Source organism: Cheilinus undulatus, linkage group 23 (assembly GCF_018320785.1).
Source record: "Cheilinus undulatus linkage group 23, ASM1832078v1, whole genome shotgun sequence".
Classification (NCBI taxonomy): Eukaryota; Metazoa; Chordata; class Actinopteri; order Labriformes; family Labridae; genus Cheilinus; species Cheilinus undulatus.
In genome coordinates this window covers 27,465,686-27,480,591 of record NC_054887.1, presented here as the reverse complement: position 1 = coordinate 27,480,591, position 14,906 = coordinate 27,465,686, and the positions used below count along the sequence as shown (strand labels likewise).

Genomic DNA, 14,906 nt, shown 5'->3' with positions numbered 1-14,906 from the left:
GGAGCAGGAAACAAAAGGAGCTATGTACCATGGTCCAAATAGCCTAATGACCTTTGTCTTCATGTCTCTTGTTCCTCTGCATGGCCTTTAAATACAAAGAAATAATGAAATGTATGTGAGCTTTTTCACAGAGAAGAGGAGGAGACCAAGCTATTTTTGCATCGATGTTGCCATCGCCTTTCAATGGTGTTACCGTTGGTAACCACCTGAATACTAAACCTTTCCTGTGCACAACTTCACAACTCCTTATCATGACTAATGAGTCTGTTTTTTTCTGATCTTATTTAACTTTATCCATAAACAAAGTCTGGCAGTTACATTCAGCCTAAGCAACTTTATACAAATGAAACACAGAAAAAGGTCAGAGGTCAAATCTGGGATTAAATTATGTGTAGACCCATTTTAGAAGAAGTTACAGAAATGGTGCATCTCTTTAGCTTTGTCGGCTCTAGCTAAAGCTAACATTGCTATGCTGGCTTCATAATTAACATAACTACGTAGCCAATGTAGGTAAGTTAACTTTAGCATACACATAGTTTACATAGCTGATTTGTGAGTTTAGCTTATCTACATTATCTACATAGCTTTTGCAGCTAACATTTTGTTAACACGTTTTAGAAATTCTGTAAATGTTCCGTATTTTTATAGCCAACACTAGGGGAATAATCCAGCCTTTTAAGTGGCATTCAGCTTTTAGCTAAGTTTATACCCCTATATTTTCATGTAGCTAAGCTAATTAGATAAGATGCTGAAAGTTGGCAAACTGGTAAACCTATTATGGAAAACTATTCTGAAAACATATAATTGAAACATGGAAGTGAAAACAGAAATATTCTTAACTATAATGATGCTAACTAACCTTTAGCTAGCAAACTTGTTCTGATGTAAATTTTCACACAAACCAGCCAAAAAATTATAGTTAGCTAACAAACTTTGGTTTGATGTACAAGTAATAGCTAGCTTGCAAATCTGTTATAAGGTACAAATTGACCAGCTAATAGATTTATGGCTAGCTAGCTAGCAAACTTGTTACGAACTACAAATGCTGACAGACCTGATTAAATATTTAAAGCTTATAGGAAAACTTGTTTTGAAGTAAAAAATGCTAACTGAACTGCTAATAGACTTAAAGCTAGCTATCAAACTTCTTTTAAAGTAAAAATCCTAACATTTCAAATTAACTTTAGTTGGCTAACAAAACTATTGTAGGGTACAATGATGAAAAAATAATATACAGTAGAAAATGTGCACTAACTGTCTGCTAGTTTGCAAAATACTTATTTAGTACAATATCTAATGTACTAATAGGCTGTTATCTAAGCAGCAAGCTTGTTTTAAAGTACAGTCATGGTAGGTAGCGAAAATGCACCTCTTATCAGAGGCAAGGACTCGTAGCCTATCTGGGAAAAAAAAGAGGAAAAGCTGATGTGACTTCTAGTGCTAGCCCACTACTAGCATGTCAGCTAAAGTGCTAAGAACACCAACTAGCACTGTGAGTTGTAATTGTAACACCAAGCATCCAGAGACTGATAAATAATAGCATAATGTAAATATACATTAAGCTTTTTGTTGCCTGTTGTGACCAGAAGTTCTTAATTCTGCTTCTCCTTTTTGCTGTGATCATCAGACAGAAACTAGCGGCTGTTGTACACCACAGCTAGCCAACTACATTTCTGGTTACTATGAAATAATAAATGAGATTATCTTTATAAACATTTAGGACAACAACTGGCAGTTTAACCACCCTATTAGCTGTATCAATGTATTTGATTGACCTATTTTCCCATAATTGTACTAAGACTTTTGATTATGTCCTCTTTATAATATGGAGTATTATAAATGACTAACGTACGGTTTTGAAAAGACGCATTAATTAGTGCTGAGTAATTGATTGTGAATCCCCAGAACTCACTTTGGTTGAAAATGAAGAAAGATTTGTTGTTACATTAAGGCTTTTAAAGCCGTAAAGCAGTCTCAGATGCACATTATAACAACAAATAAAATTGGTGAAATTCAGGATATAGCCAATTAAATCAAATTAAGAATCCATCAGTAAAGGCCCCCATGGAGTTTTTCCTTTATTGACCCTCTGGCGACCATAATCACTCAAAAAAGTTATTTCAAACAGAGAATCCATTTGGGACTGTTGTGTTTACCAAGCATCATTTGTGTGTTCCTGCTGTGAATCAGCTGTAAGCGTATGTTTAATTAAAGCTGCAGCTTTTTAGATATTAACATATTCTATCTGCATGTTGTTCATACAGTTTCTGGGCTCTCCCTGAGTTAAAACTGGCAAGGATTTCCACTGCTGTTACTTGGCGGACTAACGTGACATTCAGAAACCCCCTTTACACTCACTTGATTCCTGTAAGACATATCCACTGTTCTGGGTTTTAGAGAGGGAGGCCCAGGCTGGAATGAAAACACTAAAGGTAACGTTATCCACCTAAACAGACAGCAGGTCTGCAGCAACAACAGTAACCTAGCAGCTGCCAGCACAAAAAATAGTCTATTTTGGAGTGATTTTTCAGCTTTCCAAAATGTTGTGGCCTGTGTATTGACTCTTGAAGAGGTGGCACAGAGTAAGCTAAAATTTCTGCTATATATAAATCACAAACCACAATCTAATGCAGTTCTGTGACAATGCTGAGCATCTCTAGATTTTTAAAAACTGACTTACAGGGGTGTACCCATAGTTTTTTTTTCTTGGGTGGCCCATCCCTGGCAGTGACTCTTGCAGAAGTGACCCAAGGTAAGCTACAAATTACAACTAAATTAAAATAAAATTTAAAAAAAAAATTATCTTTTGCGGTGTCATGACTATGTTGAATATTTTCAGAATTTTACATTTTTATAAAGGGATGTCTCCATTATGTGTATATATATATATATATATATATATATATATATATATTTTTTTTTTTTTTTTTTTTTTTTTTGGCTGGGGTGGCTCAATCCAAGCAAGAACTTATCCTGGGGTGGTCTGATGTAGAGTGCAATTTTTCTACTAAATATGATGCCATGGAGGTTTTTTTTTTACTCTTTTAAATACCTCTGGATTTTTTCATCTTTCTTACAGGGGGTGCATTCAGGCTTTTTAGGGCTTGGGTAGCCCAGTCCCAGCATTAACTCTTGCAGAAGTGGGCCAGAGTATATTACAAATTTCAAAATACAAATCACAAACCATTATCAAATGTGTTTCTGTGACTGTCGAATATCTTTAGAAAGATATTAGTAAAAAAAAAAAATGGTTAAAAAAAAAGAAAAGTGGCCAAACAATGTCTTGAAATTGGAGAAAACTTGTTCCATCCATCCATTTTCTAAACCGCTTATTCCGTTCAGGGTCGCAGGGTGGCTGGAGCCTATCCCAGCAGTCATCGGGCGAGAGGCGGGGTACACCCTGGACTGGTTGCCAGTCAATTGCAGTGCTGACATATAGAGACAGACAACCAGGCATGCTCACATTCACACCTATGGGCAATTTAGAGTCACCAATTAACCTAATGAGCATGTTTTTTTTTTTTTGGTGGTAGGAGGAAGCCAGAGTACCTGGAAGGGAACCCATGCATGCACCAGGAAAACATGCAAACTCCGCACAGAAAGGCCCTGACCGGGAAGTGAATCAGCGACCTTCTTGCTGTGAGGCAACAGCGCTAACCCCTGCGCTGCCGTGCCGCCCCAAAAACCTTGTTGAAAGTGTCAAATAGTGGCAGAAATAGGTTACAAGTGGTCTGAAAGGGTTGAATGTTGTAAAAAAAAAAAAAAAAAAGGGTTAAAAGTGATTAAAAAAGGGGCAAAATTGGGAAAAAAAGTGGTCAAACAAAGACTAAAGTGGGCAAAAAATGGCAAAAAGGTGGCGTAAATAAGTTGAACGCGTCAAGGTGGCAGTTTGGATCTCCGTCGAGTCCAAATGTTCCCGATTTAAGCAGATATTAATCCGTTTTTCTCCAGTTTTTGCCTGCTCCTCACAGTGCAGACTTCCGTGCTTTGCAGCCTGAAGGCGAGCAGCTAAGTCGCACGCTGACGTGACGTCAGTGCAACCCCCAATAGAGTGGTGCAGCAATGAGTCCTAAAACGCGGAAGTGGGGTAGCATTTTAGCACTTCCGGTTCCCTCGTCTGAAAGTCTATGGGATTTATGAGTTTATCGTTTATCCTACAACATAAAATACATCTGAAACATGACCCCTAAACTATCTTGCAGGGGTGTGTCCATATTTTCTGGCTTGGGTGGCCCAGTTCCATCATTAACTCTTGCTGAGGGTGGCCAGAGTTCGCTGCAAATTTCTGCTAAATATAAATAATAAAAAAAATTATGATCTAATGAATTTCTGTAACTATGGTGAACATCTCTAGATATTTTACCTTTCTACAGGGGTACATCCAAAATTTTCTGGGCTTGGGTGGCCCAACCTAAGCACTGATTTTTACTGGGGCAGCCTGGAGCAGGGAGTAATTTTTCACTATACATTATAATAAACCAGGATGCTATGGAATTGTCTGACTATTTTGTCTTGATTTGTTTAAACTTACAGGGGTGCATCCAGATTTTTGGGGCTGGGGTGGCCCAGCTAAAGCATTGACTTTGTAAGGGTGGCCTGATTTGGGTTTCAAACTGAAAAAAGAATGAGTCATAAATCAAATTTTAAATTCTAAAATCTAAAATTTTACTATATTTTTCCTCATTCTTATGAACATTTTAGCTTGGGTAACAGCCTAACTATTGACTTAAACAGGGTTAAGCCAATGTTTTAATAAAATGTAGACAAAAAAGTGCTGTGTGGACTTTAACTGAATTGGAATAAATGCATAACACCCCTAGTTTCTTATCAACTTCAAAATTGGAGCACATTTTCTTCTCTTACAGTTAATTTAAGATCTGTTAGATAATGAAAGCTCAGGTTGAGCCCTGCAATTTACTTCCCTTCAATATTTCTGCTTACACAGGCTTACCTAAAGCTTTACTAAACAACCCTCTCAGATTATCTCATCTCATTTAATGATATTCTGCCTTCCTCTCATCTCACTGTGTTATTCGGGCCTTTTCTACTCGTCCCCAACCTTTCAGCAGAATGCTAAATAGAGAATTTCCTCTCTCTGGGGACCTTCGAGTCTGCTGACATGTCACTCCGCCTGACATTCCTCGTGCTCCCCTGAGTCGCCTGGATGGAGTTTTATCTCCTCGGAGCGAGGGTGAAAGAGACGTCGGAGTATCTGTCCATCCGTCCATCCGTGCAAAGTCCCCATGGTTCCCGTCAATCTGCTCGATGCCCAGGGAAGTGTCAGCGCTAACCGGCGAACGCAGCATCTTACAGGACCGCTGGTGGGGCGAAAAACTTGTGCAAGAAAGTAGGAATGACTGTACTAACCTTTGCGACAGTAGGGATTATTCTACCTCAGGAGTACTCTTAACTGGCAGAGGAAGCTTGGCTGAAAGGATATATGTGTTTACCTATCAAGAGGAAAAGTAAGGGCCTGCTGAATTTAGTGCTTTTTGAGCCCATGCTCAATGCCAGGAATGATGGATGTCTGTGGAGATTTGATTTTTACTTACGCAAACATTTCTCAGGGATAGAAATCATTTTACTGCTTGATTTAAAGCTTCATGAAAGAGTGCAAAGACCAACATATCAAAGGAAAAGGAAGTGACTGACAAATTCAAACGCTCTCAAGAGACATGAATGCATTTTTGGGCCTGCTATTTCACCAGCCTATACACAATCACTCCATCAAGAGGTGTGCCAGCTGCCTGTTTTGGGCTGATTTATTCCTTGATATGCACTTTTCTTTAGATCAGTGATTAAAAATAGTTCAAAGCAGGGGATGACTTGAAGCTGTTGAGCGCCAGGGGCAGGGACTATAATAGGGGGACCAGTTGCGGGATTTGGCCACCAATGGGCAGTCATTTTTCTAGCATGTAGGGCAGACATGGCAGACTGTGATTATTGAAAGGGCATATAAGTTTAATCTTCACTGCCTCATAATATTGTGGCAATTTGTTAGCAATTAGGTGGTACTTACTTAAACTCTTGTAATATTGTGGCAATTCTCTGGTTATAAGGTGAAATTCACCCAAACCCCCAAACCCAAACCCTCATAATATTGTGGCAATTTTCTGGTGATTAGGTGGTATTTACTCCAACCCTCTAACCCAGCGTTACTCAACCCTGCTCAACCAAAGAGCCAAATTGTTGGAAAATGCCTTTGTAAGAGCCACAATGTAAGTAGTGAAAAGTGACAAAAACTGATTAAAGTGGCAATAAAAACAAGTTAAAAGTGGCAAATAATGGTCAAACAGTGGCAAAAAGAGGGGCAAAAAGGGGCAAGTAGGCATAAAATTGCAAAAAGTGGGTGAAAAGTAGAAAAACAGGGAGAAAAAATGGCAAAGTAGGGCAGATAATGGCAAAAACGGGTGAGAGGTTGCCAAAAAATGAGTTACAGGTGGCAAAAAATTGACAAAAACAGCAAAAACATGAGTGAGAATGAGTGTTGAAGTGACATAAATGGGCAAAAATGTGAGAAAAATGGTCAAAAAGCAGAAAAGAGTGGTAAGAATGCTGAAAACAGTGTCATTTAATGGCAAGACATGGAAAAAGGGGAAAAAATTGCAAATAGCAAGAAGCAGGGTAAAAGAGGCTTACACTGGTGGCAAAATGGGATAGAAGTAGTAAAGATGGACAAAAAGTGGCACAAAAATGGCACTGTGACACTTAAAGCATTAACAATTGATTAAAAGAAGCAAAAAAAAAAAAATGGCAAACTGCAGTGTTTTGCGCCTCTAAACTGGCTTTATTTTTCAACACTGAGAGCCATCACTTAGAAACAACAGAAGGCCTCTAATCAAGTTGATTTCTTAAAGGGGCGTCCAAGAGAGTTTTTCATCTTCGTCCAGAACTCACTGTCGAACATTTCCTCTAATCATAATACTTCTAGTCAGCGTTCACACTTGTTTATCGTTGTTTTGATCTCTCCACATATGTAGAAAACTTCCCCCATGCTCGGCTTATTAAAGCCATTTTTGAGAAATCATGTCAAAGGAAACAAGAACGTTGTTGTGTGCAGAGACATGCTGGTGGGAGGAGACCCCTGAGCTCAAATCAGATAATCCATACAGACAAGGAAAACAAAAACAAGAGCTGTTTTGCTTCTCCATCGGGACAAGCTGCATTATCTCTCCTGCTTTTTCTCAGGAAAACACTAGAACATCACAGCTGATGCTATCCAAGCATATAGGAATTTTAATTCCACATGACATTGAATGAAATCCCCCGATTTGGTCGACTCTGAACAGACTTTTGGTCCTTACAGCAGTTCAAGAATGTTTTTATATCATATTGTAAGAGGAAGTAAAGCAAAGAGCTCAAAAAGGAACAGAAAAAAGGTATTTCAAGACTGGATCTTGTCATCACTGACGCTCGAACAAATGGATTGTGATGTGTCAGAAGTCCTTGAAGGCTGGATAAAATGTCAGTGGAACCATACTCCATACTGAGTATTTACGTGTATATTGGTCGTATACGTCACAGGAAAGAAAAAGAAAGCACAGTCATACTTTCAGTGTGCTTTTCAAATAAAAGCCTGGTCTGGCATCTCTTTGATTGGACAAGGGCGTCAGTGTAATGCTTTAATAACAACAGGGTTAATGTCTGAAATTAACACTTTTTAAAAAATTTTTTTTATCACACTTATCACTTACTTTTTAGTTATTTTAGGCACATTGATGTTAAACTACCATAGTGGGGCGTGGCTGGATGTTGCTAAAAGTAAAGTCTCCCTTCTCTTTAATTTGCTAAATCTAATCCAAGATTGTTCCAGATGGCTCCAAAAAAATTCCAAGGCTCTGAACATCCCCTGGAGTTCAGTCAAATCCATCATCAAGAAATGACTGAGCTACCGTGCAAGAAGGAGACTAGTGAGAAAGTCCACCAAGACATTTATGACTACTCTGAAGGAGTTGAGAGAAAGCCACTGTTAAGGAAAAGTCAGATTGGTCTGATGAGACCAAAATGGTGCTTTTTAACCCTCAGATAAGACTCCAAACACTGCACATCCCCACAAACACACCAGCCCTGCTGTGAAGTACAGTGGTGGCAGCATCATGCTGTGGGGATGCTTCTTACAGGTGGCCCTGTAAGGCTTGTAAAGGTAGAGGGTAACATTGATGTGGTAAAATATAGGAAAATCCTGGAAGCATACAGCGAAAGCATGCACAGATGACGACATCACATACAACAACACCGTAAGGATTTCTGCCATGATAGTAGTTTGCTTGAAATTTTGGGCTACTCTGCTGTTTGGATATTGTGCTGAATTTTGTTGGAAATAATAAAAACATTTTATGGAAATTTAGGGGATGTGTTTGCGTATTTTGGAGAGCTTACCTGGAAGATTTGGCTAAATCTGCTTTGATTATTATTGGTAGCATTTTTATGAGAATTTGGGAGTTATTTGTTTTGGGAATTGATCGAGGAGAAGGGGATGCCCTTTGAAATTTTCAGGAAATTTCTTTGGATGTTTCTGTCATTTTCATGGGATTTCATTTATTTGTATTTTTTTGTTTTTTTGAATTTGCTTAGAATTTTGGGGGGTTATTTACTTGGAATTTCTGAGGATATATCTGAACATTTAGGCTTTATGACATGGCTTTACTGAAAGATTTGAGGACTTGTTAAATAAGTTTTTGGGGTACTTTTTAAAAAATTGTTTTAAATTTCACAGAAATTTTAGGTAGTGTATTATTAAGCTTAGGGAATTCGTTTAGATATTGGACTTCTCAGGTCCTAATATCTCCAGATAAGGAGAGACTAAAAATGCTTTCCAGATAAAGGACCAGTGTTGGGCAGCGTTACTTTTGAAACTAACTCTTTAGATTACTGCGTTACATACTGAGAAAAGTAACTTGTTACATTTCTACGTTACCTACTTCTAAAACTAACGCGTTAGAGTATTTTTGCATTACTAAATATTAAAACTCTTTCGTCTCTTGTTCCACTCAGTGGTTGTAAAAACAACAGATAAGACTGCATGTCTGCATTTGAATGTGCAGACTCTAATACCAATGTTCATTTACACCACTAACAGACAGAAAAACCTTTACAGCTCTTTAACATGCTCACAGTCTTACAACAAGCTGAGCAGAGGCAGACAGAATCACTGTGCGTAATAACAGCGCATAATTGGAACAGCTGCACAGCTGATTCAATGAAAGCAAATGGAGCTTTTAAACTTAGGTTTCACCAGGATGCTGTTCTTGCCCCTTTTATCCAAAAATCCATCATAATGGGGATAATTCCAGTGTCACGCTGTCATCTCGCTGGCTCAACAAGCTAACAATGCGCACGTAATGGCACAGAATGTTTACCTTCAGCTGGCACGGCGCTACGTGCCACCGTGACTACAGGAAGAAAGAAGGACAAACAGAGCAGATGCTTCATGGAGCTTCCTTTTATTTTTTCTCTCTTTTTTGAAGCCAAGGAAGAGAGAGGACATTTGGGATTTTTCTTTCAGTAACGGATTACTTTAATGACAATGTAACTAATAACGGGATTACTTGAATTGAAACATGCGTTATGTTACTCGTTACAACAAAAAGTAATCTGTGTACTCTAATTGATTACTTTGTAACGCGTTACCCCCAACACTGGTCAGGACTCAGGAAGTTAAAGACAACAAGGTGAAAGCTCTGGAGTGGCCGAGTCACAGTCCAGACCTCAATCCACCTGACAAAACTTTATGGAAATATTTTTTCACTTTAACATTAAAGCTTTTTTTTTTCAAAAGGTCAAATCATATTGACTATGATTGATTTATAAAATCAGTAAAAGGGAAAAACATCCATGACTGTTTTTATAGGCACTCTACTTTGCACGGGAAGGGGCGTACGCCAACTTCAGGCCTGGTTTTTGTGCGTACGCAGCTTTTATAAATGAAACTCCTGGTTTGCCCACATTGCTTCAGTTCTGAAGTAGTTCCATGACAGTTGTGTGCTGAATCAAGGTATTCTCAGGGCAGCTTAATTGGTTCCCTACAAAAATGTATTGTGGCGTGATTGTGGCTCTGTGGAAAGAGTCTGTCGTCTCTCAAATGGAGGGTCAGGTTTGATGTTTAGCTCCTCTCATAGAAAACCACAATACAAGCTCACTTTTTTCAGGGGGAAACATTCCTATCCTCAAACATGCAGCCTTTGACTCACCTCTCCGTCTGTAATGTAACTTTGGACGGCTCAACGTTGGGGTTCTCCCACTCCATCTGCGGGCAGTGCATGAAGTAACACAGCGTGTAGAGGGCCTCAGGCTCCCAGTGCACTGTGGTGGCAGTCTTTTGATGGACCGGCGTCCCGTTGCTGGGGTTCTTAATGTGCAGCGGCTGCAGGTGGTGCATGGCCCGGGACACCAAATCACCTGGAGGAGGATGATTTTATTTTACACCACAGTTTGATAAAGATATAAGAGGCACAGGGAAAAAAATGACACAAATAGAGATAAAATAAAAACATGGTGTAGTACAGCCAGGGAAGATCTAGTCATAATAAGAAAAGTCCTACGCATTACTCCCAGTGCACAAATTCATTTTCTGCAACACTCCTTTGACATGTTGGTACGAGCAGCACTTCTGTGATAAAGTGGAGCCTCACTCCCTCTGATTCATCGCTCATTTAGTCAGACACATATGCCCACACAATCCTTGCAGAGTGGGAAATTGCAGCCTTGAAATTAAATCTTACGCACGTCGAGCCTCTCTCAGTAAACCACTTAGGAGGCTGAGCTCTTTTTCTATCCTCAATTCATCTTTAGCTCTTATTTTTCTCTTATTTGTTATCCTAGTTTCCTTGCATAACAATAGAGAGAATAATGGGAAACTGCAATTACTGTGTCAATAATCATGTGAGTGGAAGATGTAACAATGAATCCGGAAGGCTCTCTAAAAGCCTGTGGGCTGTAATTAGGAGTGTTTGGACAGACAGGCATATTTTATATGTCACCCATTTACTGTAACCCACCAACAGTATCATTAAAGACAATCCTGAACTGAAAACATGACAAGTAAAGGCGATGATAAAAGCTGCTGATTCATACTTTGCCTTGATTTCCTTTTTGTCTAACCTGCAAATACAATGACTTATCATCTGATCAGTTGTGTATCTTTCCTGTTAGCCTCTTCTGTGTCCTTCTTTAATCAGTGCTGACCACATTTTCTGTCCATAGAGAAGCTGCAGCAGCTTTTGCAAAGAGAAATAAAGTTTGTTTCTTTTGCAAGAAAGTCTATTAGAGAAATAAGTCAATATTCAGGAGATGCACTGTCTCTTTTTAGTGGAAAAGCTAGCTACCACTCTCATATCTGTCAAGTAGACATTAGGCTGCAGCTAAACAGCAGTTAGCTTATCTTAGACTAGAGGCTCATTCCTGCATGTAGACCATGAAAAACAGGACAGGAGGTGGTTTTGAAAGGGGGGGCTGGGACCACCTGGGGGTCCCAAGTTTTCTTCCTGACATCAAAGACCATTTTTAAATAATAAGATAGTGTTTTTTTAACCATTTATGAGCAAACATATACCTAAAATATACTCAGTATAAGTTTAGGCAGCAATTACAGCCATGAGTCTTTTTGAATTTGAAGCAACGAGCTTTGCACACCTGGATTGGGGGATTTTCTGCTATTCTTCTTTGCAAATCCGCCCAGTCAGTAAGATCGGATGGGGATCGTTGGCGAACAGACATTTTCAGGTCCCTCTAGAGATATTCAATAGGGTTCAAGTAAGAGCTCTAGCTGTGCCACTAGGAAAATCCATGGAGTGTAAAAAGGACAGGACAAACCCGACATGACGTCAGCCATCTGCTTACAATAGGCGGACGTCACATAGGGTTTTGTGGATCCACGGCAGCTTCCATATTGAAATCATTGTCTCAACCAAACTTTGCCTCAACCTAACAGCTCACCCACTAACTCCACTTCCTGTCTGCCAAGCTAGCTAGCATTCTGGTTGACAGAAAGGTAGCATCTACCTGTTGAGCTATCTGTCAATCAAAAGAGACGCACCAATCAGTCCAAATTCCTAAATATAAAACGATTCTGGTGCGGTTGTGTGCTCACACTGTACGATCCGACGGTCGTGCACGACCTGAGTGCTCACACTGTGCGACTGAAATCAGGACGGACTGTGACAGAAACCCAAGGAGTTTCCTTTTTGAAAGGCTCACACACTCAGTGTGAAGCATCTCCAGTCATATTCTCTCTCTCTCCCCCGCTATATGTCTCCCGCTCGCTCTCTCTCCCGCTATCTCTCCCTGTCTCACACACACAAACAGCAGCTCTGCAAGCAGCACCTCTTTGTCTGCTCCAGCTCTGTGGACAGGAGTATTTCCTGCCCGTTTATTTCCTTAATCATAGCGGGGGGTGCATCAGAAAGTCATTCAAGTTGTTGTCATGGTAATTTAGGACGTTGTCTGACCATTTACAATGAAAAACAATCCCCCAAAGTTGTTTATTCTGCTCGTGTTTCTGCTCTCCCTTTCAAGTGTCTGGAATCGTATGACCAAAATATCAACCAGTCAGGAGCTGATCGTAAGGTCGTAGCCGGGCTATGGTCGGCCGTCGTATGACCCTGTACACAGCACGAGAAACGGTGCCCGATCCGACTGTCTCCACCAAACCTTGCCTCAACCTAACAGCCCACCCACTAACTCCACTTCCTGTCTGCCAAGCTAGCTAGCATTCTGGTTGACAGAAAGGTAGCGACTGCCCAAATTCGTGGCTAAATCGCAGGAAAAATCACACAGTGTACACCAAGCTTTAGACAGATTTGGTTCTGGTGCTTTGGCGCTTTCTGGTGAACCAGCCTGCTTTCACACCAGTTTAAGTGGAACCAAAGTGGGAGGACATTACTCTGTGTTACTCAGGTGGTTTCTTGAGTTTATTAATTATCTGGTCTGGCGTTCGGGTGAACCCAGCCTTCGCCATCCCTTCTGCAAGTTCGCAACCAAACATTTTGTATCCTCAGCAGACCACTTTTCTCCATTTTCGGCTCGTCTTCACAACCTAGAATATGACACGCCCACTGATGATGTCATGGTTAGCGAGGAAGAACCAACTATTTTTTGGTTCCAGCTGAGAACCGGATCTTTTCTGGTTTCGAACAAATTTTTTTCAGTTGGAAAGCACCAACCGGTTCAAAATTGGGTTCAGGAACTGGAACCAAGCCCTGCCAGTCTAAAAGGCCTATCAGAGTGACCATGAGGTTCTTGGTCACCTATCTTACTAAGACCCTTCTCCCTTGATTTCTCAGTTTGCCCAGGGGACCAGCTCTTGGAAGAGTCCTGGTTCTGCCAAACTGCCTCCACTGGAGAATGATGGAGGCCACTGAGCTCTTGGGAATCTTCAGTGCAGCAGAACTTCTTTTGTAGCCTACCCCTGCAACAGTCTTGTCTCTGAGCTCTGCAGGAAGTTCCTTTGACCTCATGGCTTGATTTTTACTCTGATGGGCATTGTCAGCTGTGAGGCCTTGTATAGATGTGCTGCCATTTTCTGCAGATGAAAAGCATAAAGACAGTCTTGCAAATACAAGTGGGCTTCTAGTAAAGCCAGGCACAAAGCAGACATTGAATTTATTTCCTTATGGTGAGGTCAGGTCAGGCCAACTCATACTCAGATGTATAAGAAGAAAATCTTTAGAAACATTAGACAAATATGAATGTTTATAGACTCTATTTACCCCGTGTATTGTGACAGATAAGGACTCAGTCTCCAGAGAAGGAATGTAATGTCCTCCTTAGTGTCTGCATATTTGCTCAAACACTTCACTTTATTCATGAATAAGAAAATCTTGTTATATCTTCCCCAGGATGTGGCAGACTGAAATGAAAAACATTACCACTGAATAGTCTTCTATAAAACACTACAGAAATCCCCAGAGTTGAGGTAAACCTGTATCCAAAGCCACACAGGGCACATTTTCCCCTATCTTCATGATAAATGTTGTCCACTGCTTTCACTATGAACTTATTTCCCGCTGTGTCTGAGCTCAGCGGGGGCAGAAAACAAATGAAAGTCAGGAGAAATTTTACAATGCTGATAGCCTGAACACCAGAGGAGGGTTGAATCTGTGACATTTCGTACCTGTGTGCCACTGAAGAAGATATTCTGAGCTGACATTTTAGGGGCATAACACTCTGATTTTGGTTTTGGCTGCTTCACTGCAGCCTGTCGATGGAGTCATTAGAGATGCATTTAAGAATAACGACAAAGCTCAGAGAGAAAATACTGCAGTTTGAGCTCGCAGAGTCGATTTCTCACAAAAATTAATAACCCCATTGATCTAATTATTTACTCCATTTACTGGAATGATGGAAGTTTTTGGCTGAGAGGGGATTTGGTTTAGACAGAGAAATCACCGCCTTTCAGGTCCAAGTTAATGCATGTCTTTCTGGATATGTGAGATATTTGTGAATTAAATGTGTGAAAGTGAAACTCCAAGGTAAACACGCTCATGCCGTTTGATCTCCTTTGATTGTTTGATCCAGAAATACCCGGTGTGAGGAAAGCTGGCCTGTCTTGAAACCCTCACTCTGTCAACAGAATGACACGGTGTGCGTGCGCCCAAGGTTCCCCATCTGTCAGACTGAAGGCCCCTGACAGAGTTCACAGGAAGCCAGACATAAACAGAGACGCACGGCTCAGTTTGCACTTAGACTCATAATCAGCTGCCCAAGAGGAATTTGAACATCAGTAGATCATGGCCTGGTTCTATGATGTTCAAGGGAAAATTTGCACAACATGGAGTAGCATTTGTTTTGTTTTCAGGGCTGCCATGATTAATCATGATACACGATCCAAAGTAAGTGCATTATTAGTGCTTGGCCACCAACCTCAGGGCAAGGACCCTTTTATATCTGTATGCCCCCCCCTCAAAACA

The 14,906-nt window shown here is 40.4% G+C and overlaps 1 protein-coding gene across 3 annotated transcripts in view; it reads right to left on the bottom strand.

The window, feature by feature from the left end:
- Positions 1 to 14,906, bottom strand: part of LOC121505440 (ankyrin repeat and BTB/POZ domain-containing protein BTBD11-A) — a 358,909-nt gene that overhangs the window by 56,407 nt on the left and 287,596 nt on the right. For all 3 annotated transcript variants that reach the window (XM_041780785.1, XM_041780786.1, XM_041780787.1), the window contains exon 3: positions 10,191 to 10,398. In XM_041780785.1, the coding sequence (XP_041636719.1) occupies positions 10,191 to 10,398 (208 nt within the window). The remainder of the gene's footprint in view (positions 1 to 10,190; positions 10,399 to 14,906) is intronic.